This window comes from Pelodiscus sinensis, chromosome 1, assembly GCF_049634645.1.
Source record: "Pelodiscus sinensis isolate JC-2024 chromosome 1, ASM4963464v1, whole genome shotgun sequence".
Taxonomy (NCBI): Eukaryota; Metazoa; Chordata; order Testudines; family Trionychidae; genus Pelodiscus; species Pelodiscus sinensis.
The window spans coordinates 285,467,355-285,485,200 of NC_134711.1; the positions used below are offsets into that span (position 1 = coordinate 285,467,355).

Genomic DNA, 17,846 nt, shown 5'->3' on the forward strand with positions numbered 1-17,846 from the left:
AGCCATACTCCATTCCCAGCCCTAGGGGAAAATAGCCACATTCCAGTGCTGGTCAGTGGAGGGACTGTGATGAAAAGTTTGGACACCACTGTTCTGATGGCTTCTCACTCCTAGTTCTTTTGAAGATTTGAAGCCATGTATGTTTTAAGAATTAGCATCAGAAAATGCAGCTGGGTTGGCTGTATGGTCTGAGGCAGTTAATAAGGGTACCATAAACACTGACGTGGTGAGAACAAAGTGAGCACCTAGTGCAACCTGTACATCACTGTTATTAAATATACACATTCATTACAGCTGCTTGGGATTTTTCCATTGGAACTTTTTCCTATCAGAACATGCCAATTCAATAAAATGAATGTGTTCTGCAAGGGCTTGGTCCTTTTAAATCACTGCCAGAGTTCTAGGGCTTCTGGTTCCCACCGCTGTAATTTCTTATGTTTCTTTAAAAATATACTGAGTAAAGACTTCACCATGTTATATTATATTGATTTTAAAATAGGTTATCAGCATGGCAGGACCCTGTGGATCCACTGCACCAATCTCTGTCCCTTGTGACAGAAATAATAGACTGTGATCCTCTGGGTGGATCAGCACCAGATGGAGAGAGTGAGTGTAGTGAGCAGGGATGGCTGCTCACTGACCCAGAGGAGGAAGAAACCCTCTCTGAGGCCAGGTACGCTGAGACGGAACCTGCCTCTTTATGTCCACAGAGGCCTAAGGGTGAGGCAGGAAGTATAAAAGCCCAGCCCAGAAGCTCAGTAGGTGAGCTGCTGCTGGAGGGAGCAGAGGTCTTTGCCGAGCTCACTGGCTTAAGCCCTGAAGACCTGGCCAAGGCGGATGACTGGCCCAGTGCGCCTGGTTCCGGCTCTGAAGAGGAGATTGTCTGGACCCCGTCCCCACCTGTAGAACAGCCGGACCCTGTGAACCTGCTGCTGATGAGGAGTCAGGTACTGGCAGAGAGGGAGTTCAGAAGTGGCCCAGGAAAAGCAGATGTTGGTCAGGTGGACCTAAAAACTCTGTAACTAGGGTCGGCGTGCTTCAGAGTGAGTTCCCTGCTGACCCAGGGGCTGCCAAGGCTTCCACTGCTAGGGCGTTGGGCTGGGACATGGTGGAATAGGGATGGCCCGCATCCCCCCTGCTACCCTACATAATGGGTGGCAGTCTCCCCCTCTCCATTTGAGCCAACCTACTGTTTGTTTGCCAGCCCCATCTTGAACCTAGGCCTGGGCTAACCTGAGTTTGAGAACTATTTGTTTGCCTGCCCTGCCCTCTGGCCCCCCAGTCTTAAAGGGGCTGCTGGACTAATAAGTATAGGCCTGAGCACCAGTCAGGGACCCAGGACTAAGCAAGACCACTTACAGTGAGACATACACTTTGTCAGTGGGTTTCACAGATATTTGCTGACGGCAAAGGAGTGGTGGGACTCAGGAATCTTGAATTCCTTTCCAGGCTTTGGAAGGGAATTGTGTTCTGGAGTGTACAATCGCTTCTACCTGTTCCCTCCATCCCAGTCCTTTCTTTCCCCAACCCATGGCTCCTTGTCCCATGCCCATGCTCCTTGACTACTCAATTCTAGCCTCCACTCAGGCGACTTACCTCAGTTCCTGTCTGCTTCACCAGCCAGTCCTGTCTCCCCTACACGCTCATTGTCTCAGATCCAATCTCCTGCCATCCCAGCTCCCAATCTCCTCCCTTTCCCATATTCATTCTCCTTGCACAAACAGTCCCAGGTCTCCCTCAGCTTCTCATCAAAAAAGGGTTGTCCACCCCTAATTCCACTACACAGGTTCCCAGTCCCAAGCTCCTTGTCTAGCCAGTCCCACTCTCCTCACAGCTCCTCATCTGATGTCCCCCTTCTCCCACCACCAACCCTACCTCCCAGTTCAACAGCCTCCTTCAGCTTCTTCCCTCAGTTTCCTCACTAGCTGCCAGCCCATCTTTTTTCTCAAACATTGCCAGCCTCCTTTACCCCTCACCTATGAACTCCCTTGGCTTCTACTCTCTGTCCAACCAGTCACAACTTCACCCCTCCTCCAGGCTCTCAGGTTCAGTTTTTAAAGTTACAGACTAACACGGCTACCCCTCTGAGACTTAATTATTTATAATTATTTTGCTTGTGAAATTATTATGCTTATTAAAATTGACATATAGATAGTTCTTCTGCCCTTCAGTTTAAAGTACAAGTAAATTAACTTAATGTAAAATTGGAATTCTTTTTTTTTTTGGTTTGTTTTGCCAATTACCCCCTCGCCCCGATTGCCAGTGCCATTTCCCCAACTTGTCTGATGCTCATTTTTCCACTCACATTATCTCCTCCTGTCCTGTCTCAGTGCACCTATCACACCCTACCCTAGATTCAAGAGTCCAAGGCCAGAAGAGACCAGTGTGCTCACCTTGTCTTACCTCCTGTATAACACAGGCCGTAGAGCTTCCCCTAAATAGTTTACAGAGTGTAACTTTCAGAAAAAACATCCCATTTTTATTTATAAATTGTCAGTGATGAAGAATCCATCATGACCGTTGGTAAATTGTTATAATGGGTTATTACTGTCAACATTAAACATGTATGACATATTTCCAATCTGAATTTGCCTAGCTTTGATTTGCAGCCATTGAATTGCATCATACCTTTCTCTGCTAGACTGAAAGAGCCCTTTACACAACATTTGTCCACCATGTAGATATTCACAGACTGCAATTGTGCTTCTAGCATAGCCATCAAAGTGCTCACTGATTTGCTCAACTTTCAAATTCCCTTCCACCATTTTATTACCAGTGACCATTTACCGAAGGCACCAATTGTAATACAGGCCCTGCATTCTTTTCAATCAGCAGTTCTGTAATTCTCTCACTGAAAGTGGCCAGCTTTTTACATACAATATCTATTGGTTATAAATCATTTACTTGTATTGCTCATGGTTCTGTATGCCTTAGATGTTTACAGAGGCTTTATCCTCTACCAGTCACTGGTCTGACAGCTGCACAGGTGTACACTGAAGAAAAATCATCTACAGATGACCATTTGTATTCTATGAAAGATGAATAGATCCAGGTCATCTAAGGAGCTCTTGTTTTTCAACCAGTCCTCTGTCCAGGAGCTGAAGACTGAAGGACTGGTCTGATAATAACTGGGTTGTGTTTTCCCTTTTTAAGCTCTCCCCTCCAAGTCTGATCTCTGTTACATCTGGGTTTGGTCAGGGTGAACTGAGCACACATTAGCTCATTAATCCTATGTTGCCCAGTGTGGGATATGGATACCATCACAAGGTACATTACATTTTCACTGACTCTCCTGTATCTGCTCTGCAAATAATTATAAAATGTCAGTCTCTATTGCTATTAATCTGGAATCATTCATGAGGACTGAAATAAGTGTTATCAAAGCAATCCTGCATATTGTAAAAGGTAGCTTTTTTAAACACATTCCCTATTTCCAGTGCTGAAAGTCTTCCACTAGAAGGTCAGTATCACCCATACTGCACAGATCTCAAAAGTACAGACAGAAAATTACCATCTTAAACCAATCTCCTTTTTTTCTGAAACATTAAATATAGAAGGCATTATAGAAGCCAGATGAATTACTCAGGCTGTGCGCAACCTAGTGCCAGCATGGTTGAGAATGCTAACATCCATACCAAACAGAATACCCCTCTCAAACGTATGAAAATCTCAAAAGGTAAAGTAGTAGTTTTTTGTTTATGACAATCACAGTCACTGAATACTCCCACCACGCCTTGCATTAGTCAAAAGCAATACTGTATGTATACATTTAATATATACTGTAAAGATGCATATAACATATGTGGATAAGTATACACACCATTTCCCCCCAAGACAGACAACAAAACTTCCATAGTGAATGGCTCCAGCATGAAAACATCTTTTATAACCAGCAATCTAAATAGCTCCAAACAAGTACATTTTAGAAATAGACCATAAGGCCTCAGGTCATATTTAGGGCTGCTAGGTTTTTAGGATGTTAAAAAAGAACCACAGCATTTTTAATATATTTAACTGTTATACCACCAAAGGCTCCTACCCTTGCTCTTTTGTCACAATTTTGTTTAGTGCTGCTGGAAATTAACCACAAAATGATCATAATCATTTAGCTTTACTAAAAAGTTAAGTACATTACAATTGATGTGATGACTATCTGAGGATGTAGTAAAATTTGTTATAACAAGGTATCCACTATAGTATTTGTCTACATCATTACCTGGGAGAGGATGTGAGCTCTCCCAGCTTTTGGAATGGCTGTGTGATATCTACTGAAGAGAATCTATAGTACAGCACTTAGATGACAGACATCACAGGGTGTCAATTTTCAGTCACTAACAACCTAGGACCTGATCTATCAGCCCTTGCTCATGTGAATAGCCTTTACCCATGAATGCATAGATCTATTTCCTCTGGGACAGACTAGAATCAAAGACCATGTGGTAAAAGTCTCCCTCTCCCATTATAAATTCCTCTAGCCCTCCATTTGTTTTTTAAAAGGCAAAAACTAGTCAAGTCAATCACAATTTTATTCTACACAAATAAAGAGAATTCAGAATCTGCCAAATGGGAAAGTGCAAAAATCAGCAAGGGAAAATGTGTTTCAAGCTTCTTAGAAGCTATTTACAAACAATGGAAGAAAAGAAGAATGTAACTATTTCTTGACAGAATTCTCCTTCGGTAAAAGAAAAAAAAAACTAAAGAAAATGATAGCTCTCTCGCACACACACACACACACAACCAAATTATTTACCTGTAAAATAAAGCATAATGTGTTCTCACATGCAGCCATCAAACCCATTAGCTCTGTGAATTAGCTGTAATATCAAGATCATATGCTACTAAACCAGGATTTTATATCACAAATGGCCAGTACATGGCAGCCTTGAATAATGGGAGTACATCTTCCCAGCTGAGCAAATATGCATTAGTAACAAGACACTGATGAGACCAGACAAATCACCAAGGAAACAAGAAAATGTGAAAGACGAGTCAAAGACGCTGGCAGCACGTGCTTTAGAAATGAGTTGTACATGAAGCTAGCCACAGTGCAGCATTTATATTAACATATGACCAAGCCTAATATGAAACTGAGAATGTTAAATTCATACATTTTTAAAAATTATGATGAAGGGAAATGCAGCATATCAGCTATGTGAAGGGTATGGCATTTACCCCACTTGTCCCCCAGCCCTGCCCACTTTACAGACTACATCAGGATTGTACTTTCTGGACAGCTGATGGGATTTGTAACAGAAGAAGAATCTAAATCCTGACCTGGCAGTGCAGTGCTCATTACCCTGTGGCTGTGTCTACACTGGCCACATAACCCGTAATAGCTATGGAAATGAGAGAAGTCAGAATAGGGAAATGCGTGGGGGATTTAAATATCCCCCGCGGGATTTAAATAAACATGGCCGCCACTTTTTTCCGGCTTGGGGAAAAGCCGGAAAAGAGCGTCCAGATTTGCAAGTAGGAATAAGAGATTCTCCGGAATAGGGCTTTATTCTGGAGGATCGCGCCAGTCTGGACGCTCTTTTCCGGCTTTTCCCCAAGCCAGAAAAAAGCGGCGGCCATGTTTATTTAAATCCCGTGGGGGATATTTAAATCCCCCATGCATTTCCCTATTCTGACTTCTCTCATTTCCATAGCTATTACGGGTTATGTGGCCAGTGTAGACACAGCCTGTGTGTTCTCTGCTACCAAGCTTCTGTGGGCCAGGGCTTCACCCTGAGCAGTGAATTTTGCTGGTTTTCTGACCAGGAACAAAGTGAACATAAATCAGCGGTGATGCTACTGGTGGGCACCATAAATGTTAATCAGTTGTTTTTTATCTGGGGCAGGGGCAAGCTTGCCTCTAGGGCTGTGTCTACACTGGCACTCTTTTCCGGAAATGCTTAAAACAGAATAATTTTCCGTTATAAGTATTTCCGGAAAAAGTGCGTCTACATTGGCAGGATGCTTTTCCGGAAAAGCATCTGTGGCCAATGTAGACGCGCTTTTCCGGAAAAAAGCCCCGATCGTCATTTTTGCCATTGGGGCTTTTTTGCGGAAAAGACTACTGTGCTGTCTACACTGGCCCTTTTCCGGAATAGTTTTTCCAGAAAAGGACTTTTGCCCGAACAGGAGCAGCATAGTTTTTCCGGAAAAACACTGACAATTTTACAGTAGATCGTCATTGCTTTTTCGGAAAAGCAAGCAGCCAGTATAGACAGCTGGCAAGTTATTCCAGAAAAGCGGCTGCTTTTCTGGAATAAGTGGCCCAGTGTAGACACAGCCTAGAGGTAAAGGCATTAGGCAGGCTAATCTCTTGGTGCATATATGCAGTCTCAGTGCCACCCTTAGTGTAGGTCTCAGTGCTGCACAGCAGTGGGCAGGGCTGAGCCCAGGGCAGGCACATAGGCATATGCATGGAGACATGTGCACGCACGCGCACGCGCGCGCACACACACACACACACACACACAGAACAAGACAATAATCTGGCTTCAATTTCATACATTTGTTTAGGACTTAGAAGGGATGACAATTTCACCACTGGCATTCCACAAGAAGTAGAGCACTGATTGCAGAAGTATGTCTGTTTCTTCTTGTGACCACAAATTGCATAAAATCACTTCTCCATAATCATAGCATGCTCAGTTGTAACAAACCCAGTTATGTGTTAGATCCTGTTTTTGTTATTCAAAGAGAAACATTGTACTGATCTTTAAAGCAAAGTTAAAAATAACCTTACACACAGAGGCTAGAGAAATTAGAGATTAATAGAAAGCCTTGAAGTAGGTCTAGATAAAAATTACTCATCTACTGTACTTTGCAAAAGTTCATGTTCTGAGCTGACTTAAATTTGCCATGAATTTTAATTTTACCATTCATCTTCAAAGAAATAGATATTCACCACTAAGGCTGGGATTTTCAAAAGCACTCAGCACTGGCCTAACTTTGCTTGCATTGATTTAACAGAAACAGAATTAGGCCATCACCAAATGTTTTTGACAATTGCATCCTAAAGATAAAGGAGGAGGTAACCAACTGGAGAGGTCTAGTGTTCAGAACCTTTTAAGGATTTCCTGCAAGAGGGCTAGACTATAACCTTCATGAGAACTAGACTCATAGGCACTGCCTCTATGGGTGCTCTGGGGCTGGAGCATCTAAGGGGGAAAATTAGTAGGTTGGAGCACCCACCAGCACCAAGTCTTCCCCCTGCATGCCTCGCTGGGAGCCCTGAGCTTACCACATCCTTTCCCCTCCCCCTCAGTGCTTTTGGAGTGCTGCAAACAGCTGGTTTGCAGCATTCAAGATCCAGGATGGAGGAGGAGGAGTGCGGAAAGGCTTGCTTAGGAGAGGAGATGGGGAAGAGGTGGGACAGGAACTTGGGGGCAGGGGTGGAGGGGGGATGAGGCCTGGAGAGGAGACGGTGGGGGGGGGGGTCAAGCATCCCTCAGCAAATTAAGAAATCAGTGCCTGTGACCAGACAATGATCTTTACATAGACATCAGTCAGTGTGATTCTACTAAGAGGTCTACCTGAGACTTTTTCCCCCTAATATTTCCTACCCTTGCTGTCACCATTCAGATCCATGCTCTGTGGCGGCTCTCAGGTACAAAGGTAGTTCAACCATGTGTTCTCTCACCCTACTCAGAACAGATCTAGATGATCTGGTAAACTGAAGTAGAGCCTTACTTACGCTAACACTTCCCTGGTAGCTACCTCTTGTGGAGCTGAACGAGAGGTGATAGCTATGGTAGGAAATTTTAGGAGGAAATGACAACAGTAAACAATGCCTTAGAGGGCACCACATTTGCAGGAAAACTCCACTTTCACTTTATACTTAAATAATAATAAACTGCAGCGGATAGGTATTTGATGGTAAAACCAGTAGACTGTTACATTCAAACAATAAAGGAAAGCGTGCTAAAACTTCCTTTGACATGGTCCATACCTAAAACTTAGGTCAACCAGGGTATGTCACCCAGGATTTTGAAAAATGCCATGCCCCATGCGATGCAGTGGGAGGCTCTCACTGCCACTCTGTGCGCAGCTAGGCTGACTGAAAAAATGCGCCCTCAATCTATCTACTTCTTTCTCAGGGGTTGGATTTGCTACAGTAATGGGAAAAACCTCTTGGTTGTGGTAGTAAGTGTCCACACTACAGCGGCATAGCTGCAGTGCTTCATCTGTATAGATGTAGTGTTTGTAGCACAGACTGATACTGTGTCACTTCCTCCTCATTCCCAGAAACAGGGCTATTTGTTTTTAGAATTCATATATCATTCAGAAATGCCAAGTTTTTGCTGCTGCTGTTGCTGTTTGTAAATTTAGAGATCGAATTAAGCTTCATTCTCTGGAGAGCAATACGAATATTTTCTCCTTAATCACTTTATTTATTCAGCAGGTAAAAAAAAAGAAGGGAAAATAAGGGTGCTATTTCCTGCTCTCTTATTTACTTCCCTCTCTAATACTGCATTTTGAGGAGAAACAGGTTCATCTTGATCATAGGTACGCTGGGCGACATGTTGAGTCAATGTTGAGTAGGAGGATAAAACAGAATAAATAAGCTCTTCTGTAGTCAGGATGTACTAATGAGAATAACCCCAAATCCACCTATGTTATAAATCGTTGCTCTCATCTGCTGCTGGAATATTCACACCTAAGGATGAATGGGTTGGTATAGCTGTCATGACAGCCCTGGATTCTGTGATTTTCAGGCTTGTACAAAATTATTTGTGACTTTTGACATTTGGAAAAGTTTGCATATGGGTGAGTGGAATGAATGTGATAGAAAAGTCTTCTTCGAGATGTTGGAGACCTACAGAGCTAAACATTGACTGAGGTTCAGGGGAGTTTAGACAGTAGACACGCCACGTGGAAGAAGTGCGGAGAAAGAGCCCACATTAGATCCATCCTACAAGTAACTGAGCTCATCCCTGTGAAGAAATATGCTCTTGGCCCCTGCTAAAGTCAGTGGGATCATGCTGATGCTTGGTTTCCCCACCACTTCTAGGTAAAAGTCAATGTTTTTCATTCCATCTACTACAGGAACTGGCTCAAATAATTAAACTCTGATAGGGCAGTTTCTAGTGTAATAGTGGGGGGACTTTTCAAAAGTGTGCGGGATTGGCCTAACTTGGTTCCCAGTAAAGTGAGTCTTCAAATTCCACCACTTCACTTCAGGCAAGTTAGGTGAATGTTGAGTGCTTTTGACAATCTCACCAATAATTATTACTATTTGCTAAATGATGATGGTGTGTATCCCAAATGATATACCAAATGCAGCTAATGTCATGGTCCATAATCAACTAATATACAGTACAGGGCCTAGATCTCCAAGTATTTAGATATCTAACATCCACTGATTTCCTCTAAGAGCTCGAAATTAGGACAAGTGCTGGGCATCTCCAGCTCCCAATGACTTCAGTGGGAGATGCAAGTGCACAAGAAAACAAATGAAATACCTTGACGACTAGAAGAGGTTTAGTTCAAACTGTCCATTTGTTATCACAACACTTTCACTGTCTGAATCGTTTGCATTATAAATGGTAGAGGCTCTTTTGCAGGATAATCCTTTCACTCTTCATATTTGTAACAGTTTTTGTGACATTTCCTTTGTTCGGTATGACTTTCCCCTGACTTCCTACAAATGGCGAATTCAATTCTTCAGTCCTGTTCTTTATGATCCTTACCTAAAATAATGTTACCAAGTTTGTGTGAGGACACAGCATGTCTACAGGATAGTCTACAGGCCAATACTGCTAATAATCAGATAAATAATTCTGTAAGGAATTAATAATGCCATCTGGCATGTATTAAAAATTAATCAAAATGAGCTTCAGCATCACTCAGAATATATGTCATCTACAATATCTATATGGTAAAAACCCAAGGCCTGTTGTCTGATCATTTTCAATCAAGTCATTTCACATTAGGGAGTCAAGATTCAAATAAACTTAGCATTTAGTGATTAACATTAGATCCTAAAATATCTAACCCATTCCCCCAAAACTGGAATAACATTCTGAAAGCAAAATCTCTCTGATCATAGAGTTTTCTTGTGTTGTTTCCAGCGCTGAGATGCTCAATAAGGCTATGTCTACACAGCAGCATTATTTCGGAATAACTAGTGTTATTCCAAAATAACTTATTCCGCATCTACACAGCAAGCAGTTATTTCGACATAATGTCAACATAATGTCGAGGTGGAGGAATTCTTACTCTGACTCCTGTAACCCTCATTTTACGAGAAGAAAGGGAAGTCAGAGGAAGAGGTCTCTAACTTGGACTTCCTGCTATTGACAGCATCAAATGCCAAATAAGCTATTTTGACTTAAGCTACACAATAGATGTAGCTCAAGTTGCATAGCTTATTTTGGCTTTAGCCTTGCTGTGTAGACCTGCCCTTACAGAACAATTTGAAAAGGTATATATTTTATGTATCTCCCCATATAGAAATAAATGGAAGCTAACTCCACCTATAAAGGCATGACAATTTAATTCAATTTCCATATAAGGATCAGGTACAGTGTATCTCATTTGTTGCCATAGATACAAGACTATTTTTCTTTTAGTTTGAGACCTCATAGTGAGTATGAAATTAAATGGTGACACAGTCATGGAGGGAGTTAACTCAAAAAAACATAACTTCAGTGCCTGAACTGCTATTACACATTTTTAAACAACATAAATTGCTAAATTGCTGTTACTGCCCATAAGGTATTCTTCATGAGGAAGTATCTATGTGATTTTGTTGATAATGCTTTTTGAGCAACAGAAGTGGTGAGAGAAGAGAAAATAATCACTCATTTCATCAGTCCTGTAATTGTGCAAAAGAAACCTGAAAAATCACTAGATAATTGGAGGGCATTAAAAAGACACCAATGTTGCATTATTTGTTACTGTTTGACATCAAATCTGTGTAAAGAAAATTCGTTAATGTTCAAAATTCATCTGTTTCCCCATCCAGACCTGCACTTCAACTGCAATTCAAATCAATTATTCTTTAGTTTTCAAAGCGAGAGGGACCAGCGGGGTTTTTTTAGGGTGAGGGGTAGGGGGAGGTGGTGAATGTGAACGGAAAGGAAGAAGGAACAGATGCGTTAATGTGAACATATAGAAATGGTTCAGGAACTTGGTGAAAACCAGTTCATCTTGTCTTAAATTAAATATAATATCTACAACAAGATAAAAGGAAATGATAGAGTTCTTCTTGTTAAGTCATTACGAGCCAAGACCTGGATATATGTTTAATATTTTATATAGAGCCTGATTTTCATAGGTGCTGTACACATGCTGTGCTGATGGATTTCAATTGAAGCTGTCAGTCTTCAGCATTTCTGAAAGCCAAACTCAGACTCTATATACATAAAAGGCCAATTTCTACATATTCTTGGGTGAATCACAGGAAAAGCGTAAAGGCTGTAGGGTGTCTGATGGGTTACTTACAACCAAAACCCATCTACTCAAACCCATTACAGTAATATGCAAAAGAGACCCAACTTAGCTCCATCTAGCTGTTGAACCTGCTAACAATTTCCCAACAAAACACCTGATCACTGCAATCCTCAGCATATCCTCAAATCAGATCCCCAGATTCCCTTTTACAACTCCTTCCTCCCCCAGAGGAAGCTGGTTGGCTTGATCCCGTATGCCACATTAGCACAAATTCGGTAACTCACAGCAAAATGTCAAGGACTTTAAAAACCATGGAAGATGGGAAATACAGTTGTGCCATGGACAGACAACATATAATAAATGATGGGTTTCAATTCTAGCCAATTCAAATTCCAGAGCCCAATTCTCTTTTGCCCTTGCACCCCAGGTAACAATTGAATCCGCATGCGAGTGAAAAACTACCATTTTGATTTGGTAGCATGTAATTCCCATTTGTACTGGAGTGAATGACTTCACAACATCCAAGGCAATGGATAACATGCATTTAAGTGCATATTTAGCAATTCTTGCATTCATGTGCTTAACTTTAACGAAGTCAGTGATACTTAAGCATGTGCTTAAGTATGGATGAAATTACTCACACATTTAAAGTCTGCACTTAAGTCAGAGGTGGGCAATAATTTTTAATGGGAAGACATTCCAAGAATTTGGTAAGTGGTCAAGGGCAGCACTTTTCTATGTTAATGGAGGGATATGGGTCTGGGATGGAGGTTGTGTGCAGAAGGTAGGTTGGGGTAGGGGATTTGGGTGCAGGAGGAGATGTGGGGGTTGGAAGAGATTTTGGGTGAAGGAGGGAGTTGTGACCTGGGGCAGGGGATCGGGGAGCAGGAGGGATGAGAGCTCTGAGAAGTAGTCTGGGTGCAGGAGAGGATTCTGATCTGGAAGAGGGGTATAGGAAGGTGTGCAAGGTCTGTGAGGGAGTTGTGACCAGAGGCAGGGATACAGGAGGGAGGGCAGAAGGTTTGGGTTGTGATCTAGGGTTGGGAGGAGGGAAAGGGTGAGGTGCCAGGTGCAGACTCCGGCAGGGATGCACTTACCTAGCGGCTCCCAGACAGCAGCCCAGCAGGATCCTTGGGCATGCTCCCTGCCTGCTGCACCCCTGCATGCTGCTCAAAGCTTTTGGGTTTTGGGGCCATGTGCATCTCTGCGACACATGCTCCTTTGTGGGGCACTTTGCATGCTGCCTGTGCCTGCAAGCACAGCTCAAACAGCCCATTGACTAGTTACAAAACCTGATTTTGTCACTGCAGAAATTTGCAGTGCTTATTCCCTAACAAAAAATACCTCTTTTTGCATATCCATTATTGGGGAAAGGCATTAAACTTGAGCTGATGATACCTGCTGCATGCCTTGCATTGTCTGCTGCAGAAATTGCAATTGTTGGTCCTTTGTGAGACTTTCTTCTGTCCGAAAGAGTTGTCCCTTCTCTTGTTTTAGAAGCTCCACCTCATTTCTGTAAGCATCCAGCTGCCATCGGAGGCTGTCATTCTCTTCCTTCAGGGCATAAGCTTGGGCTGTTAGAGCTATGAGAAAATGAACAAGCCAAAAAAAAAAAATCAGTATGATTCAATCACTGGTGGATAATATAAGGAGCATTGTTCAGTCAAAAGGGGATGCATCATAAATGTAGGGTAAGCACTCCACTCTTAGGTTTGATTTAGAGAAATTACACTGGTTAATGCTTTAAGATCAGTGGTAGAACATTCTGGGTATGTCTACACAGCACACTAAGCCTAGGCGCTGACTCAAGTCTGGGGCCCCTTCTGTCCACAAAGAAATTAGTCTGATCCGTGTCAAGGAACTGTCTTGGATAGGGCCCATGGCGCAGGTCAGAGCCTGAGTCTCACTGTGATGTGGGTCAGAGCCAAGGCATTTTGTAGTGTGGACCCAGCTAAAATCTGTGTCACCACTCTTGGGTCTGGAGAGTCCATCATACACAAGAACAACTCTAGTGGTCTGCTAATGGTTTAGAGTCTAATAGTTCATTAGAAATAGCAGGACTAATACACCTTTGCCACTTCATAAGTTCAATTTCAACTGGTTTAGGGCCAGAGTGAACACAGACCTGCTGAAATGGTTCAATTAATCTTCCCTATTAATGCGCCACAGTACACTAAGGGCTCGTCTACAGGGGGACACTCAGAAAGTTAATCCAAATTAAAGTGGCTTAGTTAAATTGCATTTAATTCCTGTGTGGAAAATTCCTATTTAGAATCAAAATGTCCTTATTTGGATTTAGTTTAAATCGCTTTTCTGAGTGTTTCCGTGTAGTCAAGCCCTAAGTGGCCTTGTGACATCTCCTTGGATGCACTACTACTGTGAATTGTGAGGCAAGAGGAATTGCAAATGAAATAGTATAGGGCAGCACACGTGTGGCTGACTAGTGTGGAGACACTGAACTGTTCACACTTAATTTGGCTCAGTTCTTTAGTGCAGACAAGGCCTGAGATAAATATCTTAAAGCAGGATTTTTAGGCATGGAGGTTGGGACTTGCATGGCAAATGCAAATAGATGGCAGGGGTCATAACAACTTTGCCCTTCTGAGTGGGAGGGAACTGCTGATGGTAAGGGAAGCAGTTGAGAATCACCAACCAAGAGAAATGTCCTAAGAAATGTCACAAAATGACCTATTCCTGACAACAGATGTCAGCCAGGATTGTCTTCTTACTCTACCATCTCAAACTAGTATTAAAAACAGTTTAGCTGTGAATGAATTTTTGATACTAATTCTAAAAGTGTGCAAGATACCTGTTATAACAGAGTCATTCATATTTTCTATAAGGGAGATTTCTGCTCCTCACAATTTCTTACCTGTGTCTCAGTAATGGTGCAGTCATACTGGTACAATTGATAGCATGAGATGCAGTGGAGCAGAGATGCATGCATTTTTACCATTGAGTCGCATACGGAGATAAAAATGTCTGCTGAGCTCAACTAGAGATTCCCTATTTCTGAAAACAGGCATGACATTTCTGAGTGTGGGTGCTGAAAACAGTTCTGTTCTGTATACCTTAGCAGTTAATCATTTGACAGGGGCATAGTCAACAAGAGTTTATTTACTAATGAGATGAGAGCATAAAGGCTATGTCTATACAGCAGTGTTATTTTGCAATAAATGACGTTATTCCGAAATAATATAGTCCGCGTCTACACTACAAGAGGTTATTTCAACATAATGTCAAAATAATGTCGAGCTTCTTACTCTGACTCCTGTTACCCTCGTTGTACAAGGAGTAAGGGAAGTCAGAAGAAGAGCGCTTTGTCTTCCTGCTGCATAGATGGAGCCAAAAGACGAAATAAGCTATTTCGACGTAAGCTACATAATTGACATAGCTCAAGTTGTGTAGCTTATTTTGGCTTTAGCCCTGCTGTGCAGACATGCCCAAACTATTGAAATATATTTCAATCCCTCTTCATAGACTACTTGCTAAATTTAGACATTGATACCACGTAAAAAAAGTGACATTCAGTGAAAAGGCAAAATTCATAAGTTTTAGATTGGCAAAACTGTATTGACCTCACAGCATTTTCCCAGCAATGACATAGAAACTGTACAGGTGACTGTTTAATATAGTTATACTATGGTTGCATTCAGAGGTTCCATTCAGGATTGAGGCCTTGTTATGCTAAGAAAATTTGCCTAAGTAAAGCTTTCTGGATTTGGTCCCAAGAGAGAAAATGTGGAAACACACCCCATGTGGATTCTCTAGTTATTATGGATCATTTAGACAGAGAAATGATGTAATAGAACAAAATTATATACAATGTAAATGCTCAAACCCCTCCCACCAACAATAACCAACATTGGCACTACAAGAAAATTACTACATTAGCTGCAATGAAAGACACTTAAGTCATTTCCTTAGGAAGCTCTATTTGGCCCCTTTTCAATTTAGACTGGCATTTTTATTATCATAACTGATAGCAGGTGTTTGTGAAGAAATCGATTAGTATGCAGGGATGGAAATTACATTTGCCAAATGAATTGCACAGTCTGCAATATAAGCCTAAATTTGTATAGCAAAATGTGGGAGGCTATAAAGCATATACCAATAGCATTATTTAAAAAATTATCCAAGCATAAACACACATAGGAAAGTGTGGCAGCCATTATTTCAGGAATGCTGTTAACGTCCTAGTGAAAAAGTTTACTCTTGACAGTTCTTGACAGCAACAATAGTAATTTGACTTAGCAAAGTATGATGCAATCCTATTTTCATTTTTAGTCTGTGATAACATCACTATGAAGCAGCTCTAATTAAAAAACCCTCCATCGTCGCCAATTCTATCTGCATTTTGTAATAAGAGCACAAAACTGATTAGATGATTTCAAGCTTGATATTACAGAATTTTTGTTGTGGTCAACAGTAACAATATGGTTACTTTCCAAAGCATAATAAGTTATATATTAGTACTGCTTAACTTCATGCCAGTCTTGAGCAGACCTTGCTGCGTAAAAAGTCCCTTGAATACTGTAAAAATAACGAGGAGTCCTGTGGCATCTTAAAGACTAACAGATTTATTTGGACATAAGTTTTCATGGGTCAAAACCACTTCATCAGATGTGTGGTGGTTTTGTGTAGTTTTGACCCACGAAAGCTTATGCCCAAATAAATCTGTTAGTCTTTAAGGTGCCACAGGACTTCTTGTTGTTTTTACACATACTGACTAACATAGCTACCCCCTTAGACTTGGATACTGTGCATATAACAGGATTCAAAATCTCTGTCAGATAATTTTGTTTCCTGGAAAGAAAATCTCAATACATCATTACCAATAAAATATTTTACTTTTGACAGGAAAAATCTTTCTTTGACCCAATTCATTTCTATTATTTTGAAAACAATACAAACACATTACTGCAAGTATAGTGGAGTCATTAAAATACACATATAGGTTCATTGTTGCATCTAATTTGGCTCCTTCTAAATACATAGGAAAACATCTCTCTGGAAGATTTAGTTGCAGCTACTGTATCATATTAAATTGTTTTGAAAAGCATGTAATCATTCTTCCATGATAAAATTTACCCTCAAGAAATTGTTGTGAGGAGTCCAATCGGCAACTAAGAGAAAATAATCATTTTCCATAACAACCAGATAACAACATCTGAGAAAAATGGGTTAAGCAAACACAAACCTCCAATCCAGTATAAATTATTTTTGAAAATTTGCTTCTCTAGTTCAGAGAGGGACCTGAATCACATTCCCAAATGTTGCAGTTTGGAACTTCTTTGCTGTGTACGGAGGCAACTAAATGTATAAATTAGTTCTTTCATGCTGAGCAGCAGACATCACTTTGTGGTTAGCTGGCTATTAGATAGTATTATGTACCACTAGTGGGTAAACCTTGACTTTCACACAAAAGCTTTAACAGTAGGAATACCCTTCCACTCTGTACAATAGAGAAAAGACACACATGCAACAGAACCAGATCTTTTCCACTGGTTTCGGAAGGCAGTGGTAAGAATGCACATCTCCACATCATCTAACTCAGCTCCAAGAGAAATCTCCATAAGATGTTGCACAGATGGAATGGACCGGGCCTGTAAATCTGTTGGCTTGTTATTTCTGACAGAGTTTGTGTGCTCGTGCTTTACAGCTTATCCTGACTGGAACAGCAGCAGTGAAACATTTCCACTACCAGCAGGTATGTTGATACATCCAGCAGCAGCAACCCTCTAAGCACAGGTCAGCAGACTTGTTAGCATATAAAAGCCTGTTTATTAGCTTGAGAGAAATTTGGGTTTCCCTTTTGGTATTACCAAATCCATACTGATATGTGTGAAGAGCAAAGGACAAAGATGCTATGTCTCACAACCAGATGGAGCTTTTAGTACAATGAGACAGATAAGGAATGGTGCTAAAAGTGTTACAGGGCGTGGTGGGAGTGTAATATATGAGCAAACACTTGATGACTGCCTCAACTCCTTATTTCAAAGCAAGGTCAAGCAACCAGTTGGATGAGGCACTGGAGAACAGTGGGTGGAGGGAGGGGGAGATAAAACACCAAAAGACCAGAGAAATGCCTGTCCCTCACTAGAGCACAACCCACACTCCTTACCCCTCACATGAGGTGCAAAAGAGGTAAGACAAAGACCCAGATCCCCCACTCTCCAGAATGGAATGTGACCATAAAGATGTAAGGGGTGTGACTAATGGCAGGAACTGCATGTAATGAGAGTTTATAATACTTCTGGCTATGAATAGTTCTCATTACTTAGCATCATCTCAATATTAAATTATTATCTGTAATTCAATAGTACCAAGAAGTCCCAGTTGGGGCTGGCTCCTCACCATTATAGGTACTGAACAAATACATAGGAAAGCATGGTCCAGGTTATAAAGTGCTTACAAAATAATTGAAGACTAAGGTACAACAGATGAATGACCCAGACAAG

At 41.4% G+C, this 17,846-nt stretch overlaps 1 protein-coding gene across 21 annotated transcripts in view; it reads right to left on the minus strand.

The window, feature by feature from the left end:
- The window catches only part of ENOX1 (ecto-NOX disulfide-thiol exchanger 1), a 562,199-nt gene that overhangs the window by 42,725 nt on the left and 501,628 nt on the right, over positions 1 to 17,846 (minus strand). For all 21 annotated transcript variants that reach the window (XM_075918965.1, XM_075918981.1, XM_075918972.1 and 18 more), the window contains one exon: positions 12,784 to 12,968. In XM_075918965.1, the coding sequence (XP_075775080.1) occupies positions 12,784 to 12,968 (185 nt within the window). The remainder of the gene's footprint in view (positions 1 to 12,783; positions 12,969 to 17,846) is intronic.